This window comes from Orcinus orca, chromosome 14 (assembly GCF_937001465.1).
Source record: "Orcinus orca chromosome 14, mOrcOrc1.1, whole genome shotgun sequence".
Classification (NCBI taxonomy): domain Eukaryota; kingdom Metazoa; phylum Chordata; class Mammalia; order Artiodactyla; family Delphinidae; genus Orcinus; species Orcinus orca.
In genome coordinates, this window is record NC_064572.1 from 24,867,954 (window position 1) to 24,889,942 (window position 21,989).

At 37.0% G+C, this 21,989-nt stretch overlaps 1 protein-coding gene across 1 annotated transcript in view; it reads right to left on the reverse strand.

Moving 5' to 3' along the window:
* Nucleotides 1–5,619: 5,619 nt before the first annotated feature.
* The window catches only part of LOC101279843 (catenin alpha-3), a 758,807-nt gene continuing 742,437 nt past the window's right edge, over nucleotides 5,620–21,989 (reverse strand). The window contains exon 12 of the mRNA XM_033407650.2: nucleotides 5,620–13,950. Within this exon, the coding sequence (XP_033263541.2) occupies nucleotides 13,663–13,950 (288 nt within the window). The 3' untranslated portion in view covers nucleotides 5,620–13,662. The remainder of the gene's footprint in view (nucleotides 13,951–21,989) is intronic.

Below are 21,989 nucleotides of genomic sequence, written 5' to 3' on the forward strand. Positions count from 1 at the left end.
GCTAGTAAAACCCACTGAAATTATTTTCTTGCTATAATGTGATTTACAACTTAAACGTGTTCTAGTAAATAGAGATGCTTCCACGGCTCTACCGCTTCCCACCCTTTTTGCCAGATCTAGGCACATCTGAGAAAAATTATGAGATCTCATGTTACAAGATCTAATGGTACATGAATTGTGTTTCTCCTTATGTCTTGATGTGATGGGGAAAAACAAGTCTCTAGAATTGGCTATTTCATTCTCAACGGCACCAGTTATTTAAAAGTGTCATTTATATACAGACCCTGCAGCTACATCAGTGCAGCTGGAATTTAATTTAATCCATTTACTCATTTGTTCAATTAACGTTCAGTGAACACTGAATGGTACCTGTGGTTGAGCCACAATAATGGGAAAAGTTATGACAAAGGAGACAAGAATATACAATGGAGGAAAGACAGCCTCTTCAATAAGTGGTGCTGGAAAACTGGACAGCTACATGTAAAAGAAAGAAATTAGAACACTCCCTAACACCATACACAAAAATAAAGTCAAAATGGATTAAAACCTAAATGTAAGGCCAGACACTATAAAACTCTTAGAGGAAAGCATAGGCAGAACCCTCTTTGACATAAACCACAGCAACATCTTTTTTTGATCCACCTCCTAGAGTAATGAAAATTAAAACAAAAATAAACAAATGGGACATAATGAAACTTAAAAGCTTTTGCACAGCAAAGGGGATCATAAACAAGATGAAAAGACAACCCTCAGAATGGGAGAAAACATTTGCAAATGAAGCAACTGACAAAGCATTAATCTTCAAAATATATAAGCAGGTCATACAGCTCAATATCAAAAAAACAAACTACCCAATCAAAAAATGGGCGGAAGACCTAAATAAACATTTCTCCAGAGAAGACATTCAGATGGCCAACAAACACATGAAAAGATGCTCAACATCTCTATTAGAGAAATGTAAATCAAAACTACAATGAGGTATCACCTCACACCGGTCAGAATGGCCATCATCAAAAAATCTACAAACAGGACTTCCCTGGTGGCGCAGCGGTTGAGAGTCCGCCTGCCGATGCAGGGGACACGGGTTCGTGCCCCAGTCCGGGAAGATCCCACATGCCGCGGAGCGGCTAGGCCCGTGAGCTGTGGCTGCTGAGCCTGCGTGTCCGGAGCCCGTGCTCCGCAATGGGAGAGGCCACAACAGTAAGAGGCCCGCGTACCGCAAAAAAAAAAAAAAAAAAAAATCTACAAACAATAAATGCTGGAGAGGGTGTGGAGAAAAGGGAATCCTCTTGCACTGTTGGTGGGAATGTAAATTGATACTGCCACTGTTGAAAACAGTATGGAGGTTCCTTAAAAAACTAAAAATAGAACTACCATATGACCCAGCAATCCCACTACTGGGCATATACCCAGAGAAAACCATAATTCAAAAAATCACACACACCCCAATGTTCATAGCAGCACTGTTTACAATAGCCAGGACATGGAAGCAACCTAAATGTTCATCAACAGAGGAACGGGTAAAGAAGATGTGGTATATATATACAATGGAATATTATTCAGACATAAAAAGGAATGAAATAGGGTCATTTGTAGAGAGGTGGATGGACCTAGAGACTGTCATACAGAGTGAAGTAAGTCAGAAAGAGAAAAGCAAATGTCATAATAATGCATATATGTGGAATCTAGAAAAATGGTATAGATGATCTTAGTTGCAAAGCAGAAATAGAGACACAGACGTAGAGAACAAATGTGTGGATACCAAGGGGGAAAGGGGTGGGGAGGGGGGAATTGGCAGACTGGGATTGACACATATACAGTATTGATATTATGTATGAAATGGATAACTGATGGGCACATGCTGTATAGCACAGGGAATTCACCTAGTGCTATGGTAACCTAAATGGGAGGGAAGTCCAAAAGGGAGGGGATATCTGTATGTGTATAGCTGATTCATTTTGCTGTGCAGTGGAGGCTAACACAACATTGTAAAGCAGCCATACTCCAATAAAAATTAATTTAAAAAATAATGGGAAACGTTAATGGATGTATAGAGCTTTCTATATATAAAGCATTGTTTTAAGTGCTTTTATATATATTATTTGTTTAATTCTTTTACAAGTCTAAGCAATAAGTACCCAATTTACAGATGAGGTAACACAGGTACAGAGATATGAAATAATTCAAACTTGGGTTGTCACACTCAGAGTTCTCACTTCTAACCATTGTACAGCCCTTCCTCAGAGTCCCTGTGGGGAAAGCACCTGTCTCATCTGATCGTCTTCCTGTCTACTCCAGTGAAAGCCCATCCAGGATAGACCCTCTAACCAGGTACTAAGCAGATGTCTATGAGCTATTTGATATCTTCACTTTAGTAATCAATGGAGATCATACATACACAGATGGGGGTGTGTGTGTGTGTATATATATATGTATCTATATATGAACTAATGGAGGTTTTAGTATCTATGCATATAGAAATGATGTTTTACGTATATGATGGACGTTATATATAGAAGGATTATATGTATATAAATGGAGTTTATTATGTATATATATGTAATTACAAATTTCCTGCATCTTCTCCTCCTCTTCCTCCCTCTCTCTCGTCTCTTTTCCTCTAAAATACCTCATAATAAATGACAAAGGAGGCATTCCCTTTTGGACCTCCCATTGTAAATTCTTCCTAAGGATGAATAACTCGACCTCGAATTCCTCCCGTCATGTGTGAGTTTCACAGAGGGACTGGAAATCCCATTTCTAACCCACCTGCGAGAGGAAGAGCCCCTGTGCAGGGGTGAGATGGGGAGATGGTTTAGACAGGACAGAGCCCTGAGCAGAGGAAGGGGTCCAGAGCGGAGGCTGTGACTGACACAGACAATTTGTAGCTGAGGAGTTGTGCCTTCTATTTGGTTTGAAGTATTTCCGTCATATTCAGTAAAATGGATGGCAGAAATAGAAGCCCATGTACTTTGTCCATTTGTAAGAATGCAGCCTAGGGTCATACATACTCTCCCTCCCTCCCATGTCAAGTTGCCATGAGGGCCAGCGGCCTGGGGGTGGAACAGGGGCTCTGAGCGACGGCTGAGCTTCCTTAAGGAGCGCATCCACGGAGCTGGGCTCTTGCCTTGCTGGCCCTTTGGGGAATCCTGAGGGCAGGATTTGTCTTGGCCCTTCATTGTCTCCCCCACCATTTCCACCTGGAACCTGGCTGCGTCTCTGACTTCCTGTTCCCCCAACCCAACCTGCACGTTCTCCACTAGCCTGCTTTCACACGCTGTGCGCGGGGGCCCCGGCCCACAGACAGGAGTTTTGCACCTACTATTAACTCTGTTTTCAACACTCTTCCCATCCCGCTTCACCTGCTGAAACTCTACTTGTTCCTTTGATTTCAGCTTAAGGCTCACTTCCTCAGACCAGCCTTTCCAGATTGTCCTAATTCTGCCAAAAGCCCTTCATTTTAGCCTCATGGCACCTGTGTGTCTCTTCTGTGGCCATTGTCAAAGATACAGTTTTACACTGTTGGACCCGTTATTTAATTAACTCCTAGTGTCTCTGCTCATCTTTAAATCCTAGATGAAGGAAGATTGTTTTTACTGACCAGCACCTAGAAAAATATCCAGCCCACGGGTATACGTACCTGTTGGCTGGGTGAATATGTCAGCTACTCTCTGCCATTCCCTGGCATGCTATGCTCTCCTGCTCCAGGCTTTTCTTTCTCCCTGGCCCTCCTATAAAGAAGCTTTCAGAAGTCTGTTCTGTGTGTGTTTAATCTTGAAGCTTATAAATTGTATACATAATAATAATGGTTAAATTTTATATTGTGTTTACCTTGTGCCAGGCATCCTTCAAAAGTACTTTACTTACATTCGTTCATTCAATGCTCATAGCCATCCTGTGTGGTAGGTTCTATCTCATTTCATTGAATATGAGGGACGTTGATTGTAAAACACATCATTGTTTTGTCAGTCGAACTCTGAAACGTCATCTCTCTCTTACAAATGAGAATTTCAGGATAATGAAAGGTTTAGCAACTTGCCCAAGAAAGGCTGGTGCTAAAAATGATGGAGCCATGTTGCAGATGTGGTAAGGCAATGCCAGAGGCCATGCTTTTCACCATGGGGCCATCTTGCCACACAAAGAGTCACACACCTGGGCTGTTTCTGCATTTCTTAAATCAGATACAGCCATCCCAGCGGATCTCAGAGGCCACGTGAAGTCACAGGATAAACACGGTGCCACCTACTTGACTATCACTATTTGACAGGAAAATGTTAAATTGCCTTTATAGTAAAATATACTTTATTAAAATAAATAAGGATATATTAAATAGTAGAATGCAAAATGTATCCACGTTTTAGATAGAACTTAAAACCTGTGATTGTTTATGTTTGATGCTTTATAGTTTATTTTGAAAATACTCTTTTAATTCCTAATGCTATCATTTCGCCCAGGCACTTGTTTATATCACACAGGATTATTACAACTGATGTTTCCTATTCACTTTCCTTACTCTGAATACCAACCCTGCATTTCACTGTCTAACTAGTCATCTTACAACTCTGCTTGTATTAGAGAACTTGTTTGCTAGGAGATATGAGTATTGTCCCCATTTACAGATTAAAGCTTTAGCACCTTTGCCTGACATTGAGATCCTCTGTGACTTAACCCATTCGTGTCTTTCTGAGCTCCTATCCCAATGGGGTCATCTAGAACTCTTTGCTTCAGCCAGTTGACCCCCATGTGTGACGTTCTCATTCCTGTGTTTGTGACTTGGGTCATGTCCATCCTCCTGGAATGCTATCTTCCTTCATCCTGCTGAACTCTACTCTCCTATTAAAACCTCTATAAAGGTCCCCCTTGAGTCCTGAAACTTGCATTGCTTTCTTGTGCCCTGGGTGAGATTGCCACGAGCTGCATTTTTATTTCCCTTCCTCTGCTATTTACTTTAATTAACTTGATGAGTCCATGTCTTGATTCCAAAACATTCATGCTTCTTTCTGTCACCCATAGCACCTTTGCATATAACAGTCCCTCAAGAAATATTTTTGACTGTTGAATAAACAAATGAGTGAGAAACAGCCCATGGCTTTTCCTCATCAGTGACTTTCATTTATCTAGGGCGGCAGTGATGGTTTTGGAAGAGTAACACGGAGAATTAGGAGTTTTCAAATCCTGTCCTTGACACTAGTTACTGTCTCTGTAAACTTGAGGATCAGAAGCAGAAACATCAGTAGAGCCAATGGTATTCCGTGCCCACCCTGTAGTATGTGTTCAGTCTTAGAAAAATTATTGGTTCTTTTCATAAAGTCTTAAGCTAGAGAACAGTTCTTTAACTACACAGACATTATTTAAAAAACTTAATGTCCATATTGAACAAAAAAATGCCATTTAAACTGAAAATTTAATTCTATCCCATATGGTCTATGTTACTTGTGTTCATACGGTAGTTTGTGAAAGTACCCTCCCAAATTGTAGTACATATAAGTGAAAGAGAGTAGCAATGAAGGTAATACCTAGACTAGTGGTTAGACTACTCAGCAATTCCTTACCTTCCCTTTTTTGTTCCCACTCAAGACACATACCACAAAAGATAAACGCCAAATGCATAAACAGTTCTTTCAGTTTTATTGCTTTAACATACATAGTTTAATTATCAGTTGAGCAAATTATTAACAAACTACAGTGACATGAGTTGAAATAAATATTGTTTCAAATAATACTGCATAATTTCAAAACAAACCCAGTGTTACATGCGTGAAAAAATTGAGAACACAATGAAAAAAAAATTTTGATTCAGTTAAGCACAAAAGGAATGCAGAATCCCAAACAAGGAATATCTGACCTTCTATGTCAATGTCGTGAGGGTATTAAAGAGCTTTATCTATTCCTGGATAAATAATTCATTTTTATTGATTGGTGAAATTGACTTTAAGGATAAATAATGACCAGAAAGCTCTACAAGTGCTTTTGCCAAAGTCTATCTATGGCCAAACCATAAACCTACTTTGAATTCGCAGTTACTAGAGTGGATGCTTCACTCAGCCCCATTCTGCCTTCTGCACAGCAGGGTGAGGTGTAGAAGCCAAGGTACTGATAGGTTGAAACACCTCAAATGCCACTAAACTTAAGTTCTCAAGATATTGCTGCAATAAACATGACTATTATCAGCTGCTTGCTTTTACTTAATCTCAGGCTGTCAGCTTAAATCTCCCTTCATCCTGATTTACAATGTGCGTTCTACCTTCGGAAATGTCACTAAGTTTAAAATGTCAAAGTTGTTGCCTGTAAAAGTACATAAGGTAAAGTAAGTGAATTTTTTTTTTTTTTTTTCCCAAGTCAGTATGGAACTAAAACGTAATCAAAATGGAAAGCAGGGGCATCTGGAAATCTTTCACTGGAAGTTTTAATTCATATTTAATCACCCAAAAACTTGCTCAAGAAAATTTTGTTTTGTTTTTTAAAGTCCCAACTATTAGGTACTAAATTGGGCATAACATATGGCTACTTCTGTTTTCAGGGAGTTGTTAGTCATGGATATCAAAGAAAAATTATTATGCTGTCATTCAGGGCCAATGAAATTTTCTTTGGAGGAATTTTACCACACAAGGACAATTTTCAAAATCAGTCAGAAGCACAGCTTAACCCTGCAAGACAGTTGCTGAAATTCTCATATTTATATCTCATTGTATACCAGCACATAAAAATAGAGTTATAATGGTATAAGATTCAGCAAGCAATGGAATACTATCTCTACAGTATTTTCAAAATTAATTTTATGTTTAAAGCTTAAGGAAGAAGAAAAGTTCTGTGTAACTGAGAGTGTGAACTAACCTCTCAGACTTGCCCCTTTGCCTTATGAATAAACACTCCAATCCAGATTTGATGTTAGAAGCCCAGACTTGTCAGTCTTAGCTAGACTATCACTGAATATCACAGAGAGGTTCAGGTAATTCATAAAGATGGGAAACTGATGGACATGTTGAGGGCTGGCCTGGGACTACATAATACATGGTTGTCTGAATAGAAAAAGTAATCTGCCGGCTTTGAACTACTGATATAATTATTGAAAGGGGGCTTTAAGATGTTTAGAGATGCTACGTATCTTTAAGACCGAATACTCAGAACAAAAAATAAGCATTCTTCTTGAAAATGCAAAGGAAAGAAAACTTTATAACTAAAAAATACCTCATTTGGAATGAAAACACAGGACATAAGTAGAATTAGTATTTTGCTAATACCATTTAAGTGGCGGTTGTATATATCCTACATTGAAGAGATTTTTAGAGATGGTTGTTAGAAATCTGAGCCTCTTTCAGAAAGAGTTTCCCTCCAGAGCTTCCTTTTATGACAGTTGGCAGCAGGCACCATCATGACTGCCAGGTACCCAAAATTGAAGACCCCAAATAAATACATTCCCAGTTTAAGGAAACATTTCTGGCTCTACTTTAAGATTAGAAAGTCATTTAACTACCCCAGGCCTGAGATAGGGAGGTCTATCCAGCAACATGGGCAAGAGGGAGAGTCTAGACTTCAGTTGTCTCTAGGAAGAAGGACCATGTAAAGTTAAAGGACTAAATTTGCTTACAGTCAGACACATACTGTATACATTGTTACCTCTATAAAGAAGGAAACATACATTTCCTATGGTTCAGTCAGTGTGGAATACAAAGAAACTTTAGCTTATTTCAATAACCCTTGGCCCATCCTCCCTGGGATATATAATTTTAAACACACATTAGCAGTAAAGAAGGAAAGAAATGGTGTCAACAAATTGTTTTCACCAGTCAATGCTAAAGATGGATTTTAAACAGGCATCTCCATGGAAGATTTCACCTCTGTGGAAGTGAAAGTAATTTGGTGTTTTCATCTGATTTCAGATCACGTAGATGAAATATTCACTCCTCATATATCTGATATTTTTATTCAATTATTAGAGGTTATAACATTCAGCTGATTACTTATGTACCTGCTTTTTATTTGCTTTGAGTGATGTAGGCATGGATTTATATACCATATATATTTAAGTTTTGATCCTTTTGCTCTTACATAGGAAGCCAGCCAGCATTTGAAATGTGCATCTCATTTTCAACTAAAAAATCCAATCCCATTTTCCAGGAAATCTGGATGGTGTGGTGGCTAAAAGTTCAGACTCGAGAGTGCAACCAAATTTTAAGGCCAGTGAGTTTTCAAGCAAGATCCGTCTCCTTAGTTTCTTTTTCTGAGGAATAGAGCTGATAATGTTTATCTCCTAGGGTTATTGAAAAAATTAAATAAGGTAATAGCATTCAGCACAGAGTCTGCCCATAAGGGCAAGAATCACTGTTTGTTTTGTTATCTGGTATATCCTAAGAACCTAGAGCAGTGCCTGGAACATCAAAGTTGCTCAAAAGATATTTGTTAAATATATAATATCCTGATTAACTCTGATACTGGGGAGAATTTCACCCACCAACATGCTAAAAAATTGGCTGAATTTCAATTTCTCATTTGCAAACAATATCACTAAATGATCCTCAAAAGTTACATAGTTTGTCCTCTGCCCTGACACGACTTCACCCAAACTGCCAAAGATAAGTGCCCTATCCTATCCTTAAAATCTTCCTCAGGAGAAGGCTGCCTAATCTTCATAGAACTCAAAACTCTTCCTCCCTCTGGTATAAAAGTTACCTGCTTCTGCAACTACCTTTCTTATTCCCTCCTCTACCTCTGCCACTTTCTTACCCATTTTCTTTTAGAACTGCTCTGTATTTACTGCTTTTTCCCCCTCCAACTTGTTAAATTCATTTTGAAGTTCATTCCTTGGGTTTTGTTCTCCTAAACCAGTGGGGACTGTTGGATTCTAGAAGCCAGCCTGCAGCCATGAAACATCTCATCCCAGGATCTACATAAAGGCCAGCCCTACAAACCATCTATTGTCTGTAGGTGGGATTCTGGTAAGGTTGGGTTCCATTTGGAAGCGGTTCTCTCAGTTAGTATAATCTTCTTTTGAAGTGTTCAGGAATAAGTCCTGTCTATCTTGGTAGGGGAAGAAAATTCACATGTAAAATGATTAATATAGGAAATCATTCTTTCTTTTGCTTTAATAGAAAATGTTTCTTGTTCATGTAAATTAGTTAAAATGGCAAAAGAATGCATTAAAAATTTTAATCCTTCTCTCTTTCAGATGTCTAGGATAGTGTTAAAACCTTGATTACCTCTTTAGTTGCATACACCTGGTTTTAGTAACATCCACATTTTTATATCCTAATAGACCCAAAGAACCAAAATGAAAACTTTAAACTACTTTGTGTGTAGACTCTTCTGTGATTAGGCCTGGCTTGTTTATTTGGCAGTAACATGCAAAATATTTACTAATATTAAAGATATTATGATGATAGGGAAAGAGAGTCATGACAAAAAATGCTATAGGGTTTTTGTCCGATTAAGTGTTGTTTTCTGGTATGTGACATATAAATGAAAATGATAAATAAATATAAATTTTTAAGGTTGCAGACCTTTCTCTAGTTGACTTAAAAAGAATTATTAAAATGATATGGAAGTTATAGTCTTTTAACTGGATGCCCCTAAATTTTCTGATGCAGTCAAACAGAAGTATTTCTGACTTTCCAAAAAGAAAAATGGCTGTTTGATACCTAAATATGCAATAAGTAGACTGTCTTAACAAAAGACAGGCAGACAAAAGAAAGTACAGATTTTACTCAACTTGATACTCTGGCGCTTGCTTTGCTAACCTAGAGAATTACTTACAGTGAAGGTGAAACAGGCTGGCAGCTCTGCAAGGACTTCACTAGAGAAAGGTGAATATCACCAGGAAAAGTCTCGATCTCACTCTGCTCATTCTACCACTGTACAGAAATGTGTATCCATGGGAACCACAGTGTCTAGCATGGAAGTGTTCAGTTGACACCGAAAAAGATAAGAATGTTTTCTGGAATAGAAAAAAAAAAGAAAAAAAAAAAGATAATGGCATTGGGAATTAAAATTAGTAATTTTAACTAGAATGCTACAAAATGTATTAATCAATTGATATGTGGGATGGTCTCCTAAGGGGATGAGAGATGAGCGAGAGAGATTTTGGACTAAGAAGGAAGGACATTATTTGGGGGTAATTGATTGGGATGAGCAGGCCTGCTGCATCATTCTGGTAGCAAACTGTCAGCAGTTTATAGGAAGATACGGAGCTCAGGGATGGTGAGATGAAAAGACCACCCTGAATGTGAAGGTGTAGGAAGTCACTGGAAATACTTTCTCTGTTGTCAGACATTAGTCTTTTCAGCCACTCATGAGTACTCATTAGTACTCATGAGGAGTACTAATTATTAGGTTTGAGGCCCAGATTGGGCACTTAACGGTGTGTTCACAATTTTAAATATCTTGCTTTACTGTGACTTGAAAACTGACCTCTCTGAAGATGTTAAGTGTGCAAGGATGTCAGCCTGACGACGCGGGCCTTTCTATAGAGTTGTGGAGGTACTTACCCCTTATACAGAAGGAATTTTATGGGGAACGTATATGTTATCTTAATACTGATAAATTCAGAGATTTGCAAAGACCAGAGGCAATTTTAAGAATATTGTATTTTCTAATACATTCACAGTTTTCGTTCATGTCGTAAGACAAGCAGAAAGGGAATAATTAACAAATTTCCTTAGAAGTTTAGTGTTTGATTTTTTTTCCAGACTCATTCATTTAGTCCATTAGAAAGAAGGAAATATTTTAAGCCATTAATTTCCACTTGTGATAAGTAAAAGGGAAAGATTTATATTTATCACCTTTCCTATTTAATGGAAACTTTCCAGTTTTTCTAACTAAAAAATCTTGAGTGGATTCACAGACATTTTCTAACTTATCATTCTGATTTCAGTCTAATGTTTGCCAGTGATGCTGGTGGCTAACCAGGACGGAACTGCTGTCCTTCAAAGGTGATATAAACCCTCTCCTCCCTCCCAAAGATTTTTTTTCCTTCATAAATTAACATAACTCAATTTCACTAAAAGAGAAAGGTGAGTTTTGATTAGCAAGATAAAGCAAAAGTATCATTAGAAGAAGCACCAATCTCTGTGATGCAATTTCAAAAGATGCATAGATGGGCCACCAAGCAATCACTCTCATTAAGAAATTTCTGTCATTCCCCTGCCAGAAGAAGGGCTTAGTTATAAATACATACACCACCTTCTTACTTACTGATTAGATTCATTTAACTAGGTTTTATAATGGGAGGATTTGTTAATATATTTGCTGCTAATTTTTCTTCTAAGTATTATACTATTAGCGGGTTTGAATTGAATTAAATCCTGAAATGCTGCCCACTGCAGGAATTGAGTCAGGTGGACAGATGTTCTTCTCAGCTCTGTACATCTTGTTCTTATTGCACCTCTGATTATTGCACCAGACTTTACTCCTGGGACATTCTCCAAGTTAATGTTTTTTTTTTCAATTAAGTTTTGCTTAATTATAGTTGTTTGCTTTGAGCTAAGCTGGAAATCCCTCTACTTTGAAGAGGAGGACTTGTTCGCATCTCATTTTTAAAGAGTCATTTTCTTAAGATAGATACAGAGGTTATTTGATAAGTGTATAATTTCAAATTAGTTATGTTCTTTTGGCATCGAGCGCTGCATTCTAAACTCTAACCTGTGGAAAGCTGATGTAGAATTAAACAGACATTAGATTTTGTAAATGAGACTCTTAAGATTCTTGAGCATGTGGCTTTAGGAACTAAGATATACTAGTAGTTTGGTAATTTTTTAAGAAATTATTTTCTCAACTAAATTGTAAATTCACGCTTCTACCTGACAAAAGGAAGTGTCATAGATGTAACTCTTGTAATGTCTATCTTAGAACAGAAAATGATGGTAGCATGTCAACAAAAGAAATTCCCTGTTTTGCCTCAGTTAGCTAGCGAGTCCTGGACAATATAATTATCTGGATTCTCTAATTCCTTTCTGCACTGCCTTTTCTTTTAGGGAGTGGACTCTGTCCAGAATAATATTGATCGTGGGCCAGTGCACACTGCAAGAGAGGCAGGAGCGTATTGCTTTCACTCTTAGAAAGTGTATGTATCAATACTGAGCCCAGGTAACCTAGCATTTTGGAAGAACAATATAACATATTACAGTGAAAAGTTCACATTTTCCCTATAATTTATTAACATATTGACCGATTAAATCCCTTTCCCATACCATTTTGTTCAACATACTCCCATACCATTTTGTTCAACATACCACACACATCATGCTCTCAACCTTTATGCCTTCTTATGTTTCACACATTCTTTTACCCAAACTGGCCGTTCTAACATCAGCTGATGTTGCATGTTTAAACTTTACCTAGTCAAACTAAGATGACATGGCTGTTGAAACAGTTCATTGATGGAAACGTTTTACAAGGTGAAGTTACGATGTGGGTATAATTTTGATAAAGTAGAATAGGAAATTCATGTTTAAAATCCTGTGAATGGGAACTCTATGCATGAGAAAAGGTAAAACTGAAACTTAACTCCTCCAGAGACAGACAGAAAGAAGTAGAAAGAGAGAAGCAACACACTAGACTCTGAAACTATTATAAAGTGCATTATGAACTCAATTCGGCATCAGCACAATGACTGCAGTTATAAAATGACCTCAGACTTCTATTTTAAAAAATGTTATTAAAATCACTCCAGCTTCATTGCCACTAACTCTACTTCAGAGTTCAGCGGTACCACACACATTTTTTGAGTTGTATTTTACTCAATGACAAAAAATATTTTTCAAACTGGCCTTTTCCTTTTAATTATACTTGCAAGGTGATACAAACGGAGTCATGCAGAACTCCTTGCATTTCTGTTATCAGTCATAACTCGCTTGGGGATAGAGTTAAATGCCCATTTCCCCAACGGATGATAACGCTTCCTCCATATATGTAGTATTCTGGTGGGCCTTTTTAAATCCAGAACTCAACGTGCAGAACAGCTGAGCACAGTGGAGTCCTGAAATGCACACTTGTGGCATGAAAACTCATTGTAAACTTTATAATGTTAATAAATTGTTTCATAAATAATTAAGGCGGACCTTGAAAATCCAGAAAGCAACTTGATTGCTCAAGCTTGGTTAGTTTCTGATGGATATTAGCCCAATCAGTTGACAACAGTTGTTACAAATATCTAGAGATTGAATTTTTTTTTTTCCTGTAGAAGGAATCACACATGTCTGTCAGGTTACATCAGATAAAGGAAGTATGGAGATTAAATGGGAGAGTATTTTATGAAATCTTTTGTTTCCGTTGAAAACCAAGTCAAGAGCTCATATCACTATTTTAATTTAAAATGAAGAGGGTGAGTATACTTAAGCTGGTACAGGTGAACAGGACTCATTTGAGTCTCCTGTGTTCATTTAGTAATGAATATAAGATATTCTCCGTGATGGGAGAGGCTGAATGACCCTGAAGATTTCATTCATTCAGCAAGCATCTGTTGATTCCTTATTAGGTGCTGGCCATGCAGAAATGACAGTGGCATGATCCCCAAGATACGTTGCTCGTGTTGGTTAGGCTTTCAGTGTTTTACATTATTTGTGGGTTAAATTCTAAGTTAGTGAACTTACAGAACTAATCAAGTGTAAAAATAAAGCAGTGTGTTTAGCCAGGACTTTGTCATATAAACACTAGAGTAGAATAGTGGTTTCAGTAGATATGTCTTCCTCTAAATTCACTCATCACTTGCACTGGGTGGATTTTTTTCTTTGCTGAGCCTCGTCTGACAGCTGCATAAGTTTCCTCTGGTTTCTCTCTTTTAATCAAGGGTTTTTTTGCAGGAGCCTTCATTCTCCACATAACAACTGGGTGCCGGGGCCCAGCAGGACTCTGAATTCGGATGATCTTGGTTGAGGCAATGTAAGACATTTTCACTGTTTGCACTACAGCATTCATTAAATTTTTGGCTGCTTGGATCAGGGAGGTGACACTGTCCAACTGTAGAAAAAAAAACAAAAAGCAAATTATTATTCAGAGAATGTAATCAGGAATTTAAAGAGATTTAATGTTACAGAAAATGAAATGTGCCACTTTGTTTTTATCCCAGAAACGAATGAGTTATTCCTCATTTTATACACCTAGGTAAATTATCACATCAATCTATTTTTAATCATTTATCTAGTCATCTGATGCATAAGTAGTTCCATATTCTATTTTCTAAGATGATAGCTTAGATTTTTTCTTTCTTGGTTTTCAGTGAAATCAGTTCTGTACCTTCTATATCATACCATAAGAACCAGATGGTCACTGCTTTCTTTGTAATGGATCTCCATACTTCCAGGGTTAATGTTCACCCCTTTTGTAAGAAATGACTGTCTACAGTAAAAGCTATATCATATATAAGTAACTTAATAAAACAACAACTGAAAAATCTCAGGGAATTCACAGTCTACAATAAATATCATACACACGTATGCATATACACATGCATGTATACCACTCATTTTCATGAATATTTCCCAAATAATTCCACCTACAAGAGTCTCTTTTTTAAAAACACATAATTCTTACACCTATCAGGCAGTGTATTAAAACAGATCTTTTCAGTCAAAGTTGGTTTAAATTCCAGATCTGCCTGCCATTTAGTAACATAAACAAATCATTTAACTGTTTTCTCCTAGTTTCCTCAGATATAAAATAGGAAAAGAGTACTTACTGAAGTTAAATAACATGTGTAAAGAGCCTAGTAGACTGCCACATAGTTGTTATTAATTATTTCCTTTGTTTCTTGGGAAGGCTGACAAAATTGCTTAATTATAAAGATATACCAATGAAATTACTGAAAGACACCTTTTCCCACATGATTCTATTTTGTAATTGTTGTTATGTTTTCTGGGTTGTTCACTAAAACCATCTCAGGGCAAAACGAGGTGACAGTCCTAGAATCTTGCAAAATACTTTAGCGCTAAGCCCAGTTGGTTCATTTTTATATAAATAATGCCTCTTCCATTATTTTAGTTTGGCAGATTGTCACCCACAGCCAACTCACACAGGAAGATGTGCTTCCGCTGTCACCTGGCTGTGATGTGTGCTGTCAGGGTGAGGCTCAAACACTGCCTCTGTAGTCACTGAAATCCATCAGCAGCTGACTGGCCTGAGTACTCTACTCAGTTTGCAGTTCGAGGCATCTCATCTCACACAGAATAAATGAGCGAAGGAAAGTAGTAAGCTCAGGTTATGTGCCTGGGGCAGTGGTCTAGCTGGCTGCTTCCTCAGTGAAAAATTTAATTAGCCCCATTATAATGCTAACCCTGAAATCCTTAAAAAGGTAACACCAAAAAATATGTAATTTGAAAGGCAGTAATACTTGAAAAGTACACATCTTTGAGTCTTTTTACTTATTGAAGCCAGAAATGTAAAATCTTTGTATGTGTCAGGAATGACAAAATTTTTTTACAAACATTAAACAGGATTTCATGAAGCACTCACATGTATTTCACAGAACACTCAGAACTTCTGAATCTGTACACAACTTAAAAAAAAAAAAGACAGACTTTGAATAGAATAACACACTTCGTAATTAACGTTACACTGTGGACAAACTGCATGCTAAAATCTGCTGTTTAATAATTAGCAGTTTTCATTAAAGACCTCCTAGAACTAGTTAGTTAGATTCTGAAAGTCGTTTCCAATCTCACTGTAGTAAGAAGAAAGTTTTTCTAAGTGATGAATCAACCTGAATAGTATTGAGGATCCTTGGTCATCTCTTTCAAACATGAAACTATTTGGTGTATTCTCAGGGCTCTGTGCTGCCATTAAGTCTTCTGGAGAAGAAGGTCCTAGGGACCTGCTGTCATTCAAGATTTCACCAGAGCCTCTGGCCTTCCCACCCTAAAACTTACATTCTCTTCTCCTTTTGACTCTGTAATCTTGTCATGTATAGATTGTATTTATTTCATTTGCTTTTGAAGCAAATGAACCCACCCATACAAGTGGGTTTTATATATAAACCTATAGTCTTGAAAGGAGGTTTAAGTTAAATTCATGACTTAAAATGTGGAAATTGACTTGTCTTCTTTCCTCACTGAATCAGCAAAGCCCTGTCTGTGCCATTGTGGTTTCTTATTCTGGCCTCTGACAAATCTTTTTATTTAAAAATCCCAAATGCCTGTAGTAGGACTTCTCCAGTAGACTGAAGAAAACCACAGGACAAATTATCCCTCTAGGAGAGCATGAAAACTAGTTTTGCAGACAGATTAGGACAATTGCTGCAAGAATACTGTTATTTCACGAGGAAAGCTTGTAAGACATTCTATGAGGATCTTTGAGGTCCAAGAGCTATATGCCCTAAGAGGCCTGACTTTTTGCTATTAGCCAAATCACAGGCCACACAAGCAAGGGGCACAGGCAAGCCAAGCAAGTGGTAGGGAATTTTGTTTGAGGCCTAAGCAGTGCCTCAGGCCTACTCATAGAGAATAACTGCACAATTTCATGTCTCCAAAAAGTATTGTAAGTCCTTTTACCAGGCTTAGTTTAATGAAAAATCCTCCAAGGGAAGAATTCAGAAGAATTCCCTTTGTGGAAACAAAGCATATTTGAGTAGGCTAATGTACCACTTTGGGATCTCTGTGTTCAATTTCTTGAACAAAGTTCTCTGAATTTCACAAGTGTACCTGTGCCAGCGAGAATGTTATTTTACTCTAAAGCCCTGGTAAGCCAGTCAGACTATAAAACTCAGGTCCAAAAATTCTCTTACCATTACAAATCGCTTTCATCAACTGAAAAGGCTTCTACGTAAATGTAACTTGAAATGTTTGCCATAAAACGAGCTATTTTTCCTAACATCTGGTAACAATCCTCTCTGATTTGGATGAAGAGTTCTTGATCAGGGTATCAACTGAGAAATGAAATGGCTTCTAAGGCCCTGAAACCTCCTAAGGTTATATGTAAATATTTGCATGCAAGTACATATAAGCAGCTTCCTGTTGCCTTCTTTCCATAAACGTGGATGAGGTTAAAAAAAATAAGATCTTGATCCAACTTAAAGGCCTGTGATCTATATAAACTGGAAGTCTGTTCTCCTACCATAGTAAATAGGAATACAGCCATCCTTCTTATGGTAGTGACTTGTGCTTATTCTTACAATACTGATGTGGTTTCAAAATAACTTATGGGTCTATTAATGTCACAATAAGATCTTCAATATTGTCTATGTTCAAAAGTAAATCGGGCATAGTTCATAAGTTCTGCCTCTTTTTTTTTTTGAGGATCTACATGAATATAGAGATGATGCCCAGTGTTAGCTCGAACTGCAAGATGTATTTTGCAAATAATCCAAATTAAGACCATCTAAATAGAGTCCTTCTCAATATTATCACTCTACAGATCTTAGTTCATTTTATGGTAATGTCTCTTTTGTGCTTTGTGGTATGTGATCTGTGATTTCAGTTAAGCTGCAGTACAAATCTGTCCAGTTCTAAGAATGTTTTCAGACAAAAGGCTTGGTCCTAGTTAGACATGTGTCTGCAAGCCTTTGTTGTGGAAAAGGGTTAGAACAACAATAAAAGGTATGTTCTTTTCCCTCATAAAATGTCAAAATTTTTGTTCATGTATACATAAAATGGCTGGATCTTTTTACAAAACTCGAAGTTAAATACCTGTGATAAAAGTCCTCAACAACCACATCAGAGTGGAATGTGTGCTGGCAAATCTTTGTTCAGATCTTACTGTAATTATTGATAGTTAAGAGGAGTATCCAAGAAAGACATGCTAATTATTCCTTCTTTTAATTTTGTAAGTTCCTCATCCACGTTATGTCAGAACACCAGAATGTCTTGTACTATACTACTCTAACTCTCCACGTTCTGGGTACAAGACCTTTGTCAGAAATGTGTTTTGCATGAGGTTGCTAACGCCCATTGATGTAGATCCCATACCCTTGCGCCTGGGCTGTCACCTGGGGAAAGCATAGATCGCTCCCCACCCCCTGTGTGAAGTGCCATGGCAACTACAGTTGCTGGGACTCCTGTGGAGAGAAAAGCCTGGTGTTGCCTGGAGAAATACATTTCCTGTCCTATAACCTTCTAGGTAAACTGGTGCCAAGGTAGCCTATGATATTCTTGTAAGTCTCAATGTTTACCTGAACTTAAAGACCCCTGGGGGATGTAGCACCTGCACAAAAGTAGTACTTGAAAGGCAAATGTGTGCGGTTTGGCTCCAAGTATAACAGCGTATAATAATTGCTAATATCTATTGTGTGCCTCCTATGTGCTGGCGCTGTTCTAAACAGCTGACATAAATTAACTCACAGCAATCCTATGAGGTAAGTACTATTATTATCTCCATTTTAAAGATGAGGAAACAAAGGAACTAGGTTTGGAAGCTATCTCAAGGTGACACAGCTATTAAATGGTAGAGTTGGAATTGGAGCCAAGGCAGTGTTGTTCAAGTACCTGGTACTTTTACCCATCACACAACACTGCCTCTCAGTAATATGTCACTTCCGATGTGTATTTATTTTCAGATATTGTATAGTTGAAGAAATTGCACCAACATTAATACAATGTCTAAAATTTTAAAAAAATGACTATTCGATAACTGTTTTTAGAAAGGTTATAGAATTTTTGTATGCATGTTGGTACTAAGAAAAATGAGGGTATCTTACTTGCCAGTGTATTTTGTTAGGATGATAGTTTGATAATGTTTATACTCCATTATTTTCCAAGCAGCATGCTTTTGAAATAGTAAATAGAAATACTCAGTCATCCTCATAAGCCCCAAACAGTTTGAAGACTTTGAGATTAAAGATATTTTCTAACAAAACCTTTTAAAATTTTAAAATGTAGATCTCAGTAAACATATCAATAAGGCAAAGATAAACCATAAACAAATCATATTATAGTTTCTAGGACATGGAATTGTATAACATTTACTTCATCTTTAAAATGTGTCATACTGTAAATACAAAGAAAACTTTTTTTTTCTGATTCTCAAACAAAATTAAATAAATTTGTTTGCCTTGGTTTTGCAGTAGAAACCAGGATTTTGTCCCCAGACCCTGGAGTTGCTCGCTAACCTGTACTTAGTTTTAAAATGCTCAGTTAAAGTATTTGGAAATAAGGTTAACATAGGTAAGTAACGTTAAAGGGCATTACATATGTGTGTTGGTAGATAACAAGTGACAGCTTAAATATTTCTTAAAAGTAAACACTGTTATAGTCTTTCTAACTTATGATTGATCTAATAATGGTAGTTGTACACCATAGGAAATATTTAAATACACATTTGTTGGCAAAAATACATCATCTAATTCAACATGTTTTTAGTATCCACCCTGAACTTTTCTTGAGGACCTAATTTTATCCAAATACGTGCTTCACACATCCTTTTGTTTCTGAACAGATTTTTAGAAGAATGGCCTGTATTGAAAACATTCTCCTTTTTAGGTTGCATTCAAAAATGTTAAAGAGCCAGCCTGGCTTAATGGGAAGATCAAATAAGGGGCTTTGTTAAGGCTAGTCAAAATGGAGTTATACATCCAAATTGAAATTGTCAAGCTTATAATTAAATTGAGAAGGTGGCGCCTTCTTTGAATATGAAGAGTTATTCCACTGGGCCACTGATAGGATTCATCTTGTAAATTTGTCCTTTGCCAGCTCTCCATCAGATCATAACAGAAAAGGACAACTTAAGTTGAAAGGGGGAAAATCAATGTATGGAATAACTAAAGAAATTTAACACTGCTGAAAGGGCCATACATGAAGTGAAATATGACATTTATTCAGTTGTAATATATTGTCCTGTCAAAAAGCAATTTTCAGATCTTATTGTTTTCTAAAGCACATCTTCCAGGCCAAAAACATTTTATGTCATCTTAAAAGGAAATAATAAAAAACATAACACCAATTCAGGTGGCTACTCAGAATGCTTTTTAATTCTATCTGAAATGGCCTATTTTGGAAATACTATTGGTAATGTTAGTGATTAGCTATCCTATAGTCATGTTGGCTTAAGGCAAATGATTAGCTGAAGAACTAATTTTCTATAACAATTATACCCCAGCTACTAGTTACACAGATTCTTTACTAAGTAGTGCTAGCAGGAGGGGCTGGGTTTGGCATGGTTCTCTGACCTTCTGTGTTTCAGCCTGTGCTGTTCTTCTCTCCAGCATCAGGCAGCGCTCTGAGTTCTGCCCTTTTCACAGACATCTACTGATAATACTCAACCTGACATCTTAGTGACGTTGCAAGGACTCTGTGCTGAGAGTAAGAAAGCACCGTTGCTGGTCCTAGATCGTACACTCATCTCTTGCATGACCACAGGTAAGGAAAAACTAGGTTGTGTGAAGCTAAAAATCCAAAGAGCATCGTTCTCCAATCCATGTAAGGACTTCCATTTCATAGACCTTCTCACGTTCCTCAGTACTATTTTTCCACCTGTTTGATCATCATCATTCTACCATTTTAAACATTTCTTGGCTTGCTTCTGTCTGCTACAACCAACCAGTAGAAGACAGATGTCCGTGCTCCCAGCACTGATCCATAGGTTACTCTCTCTTAGAGAATCCCCTCATTGGCCAGATGGGTTTCTAGATAAATTGGTGGCCACCAAGCTGAAGCTGACAGACAATGCTTTTGTGTCTTTAGCCAATTATTGCACCCATTCTACCCAAACACTATTTCAAACTTCCACTCTAATCAAACCTTTGTCACCTCACATTCTCACTTGTTCTGCAGATTACTTCACTTAAAATATAAAACAAACAAGAAAGCAAGCAGACAAAATAGTAACAAAAACAGAAGCAGCAAAATGAAACTGCCTAAACTTGTCCTTAATTCTTGTCCATTTTTATTAAAATGAAAGTTATCTCTTTTTCTCTCTATAAATGATACTTCTAATTATACCCTAGACTCTATTCCCTCTCTGCCTTCTTGGAGATTTTGCACAATTACTAATTATTTTCTACCAATGCATCTTCATTCTATTCCTTTCTATTGGCTTTTTCACTGTAGTATTTGTTTATTTTTTATATATTTTATTGAAGTATAGTTGATTTACAATGTTAGTTTCAGGTGTACAACACAGTGATATAGATCATAATACATTTAAAGCTTTTACAACATATTGGCTATATTCCCTGTGCTGTACATTATTACATACTGTATCTTATTTATTTATACATAGCAGTTTGTATCTCTTAATCCCATACCCCTATCTTGTGTCTCCCCACTGTTAATCACTAGTTTATTCTCTATATCTGTGAGTCTGTTTCTGTTTTGTTATACTGACATTTGTTGTATTTTTAGATTCCACCTATAAGTGAAAAAATAGTGTTTCCTGATTCAGTGTTGTGAGACTGCACATGTCTAGGAATTTGTTTCTTCTAGGTTGTCCATTTTATTGGCATATAGTTGTTCTTAGTGATCTCATGTAATCTTCTGTTTTTCTGTGGTGTCGATCATAACTTCTCATCTTCCATTTCTCATTTTACTGATTTGGGACCTCTATTTTTCTTGATGAGTCTAAAGGTTTACCAATTTTGTTTATTTTTTAAAGAATCAGCTCTTAATTTCATTGATTTTTTTAATAGTCTCTATTTCATTTATTTCTCCTCTGAGCTTCATGATTTCTTTACTTCTACCACCTTTGGTTTTTTTTTTCTTTTTCTTGTTCCTTTAGTTGTAAGGTTAGGTTTTTTATTGGAGACTTTTCTTGTTTCCTGAATTGGTCTTGTATCACTATAAACTTTCCTCTTAGAACTTTTTCCTCTTTAGATGCTTTTGCTGCATCCCATAGATTTTGTATCATTGTGTTTTGCTGCATCCCATAGATTTTGTATCATTGTGTTTTGCTTTTATTTCTCTCCAGGTATTTTTTGATCTCTTCTTTGATTTCTTCAGTGATCCATTGATTGTTTAGTAGCATATTGTTTAGCCTCCCCATGTTTGTGTTTTTAGCAGTTTTTTTTTTTTTTTTTCTTGTCGTTGATTTCTAGTCTCATAGAGCTTTGGTTGGAAAAGATGCTTGATATGATTTCA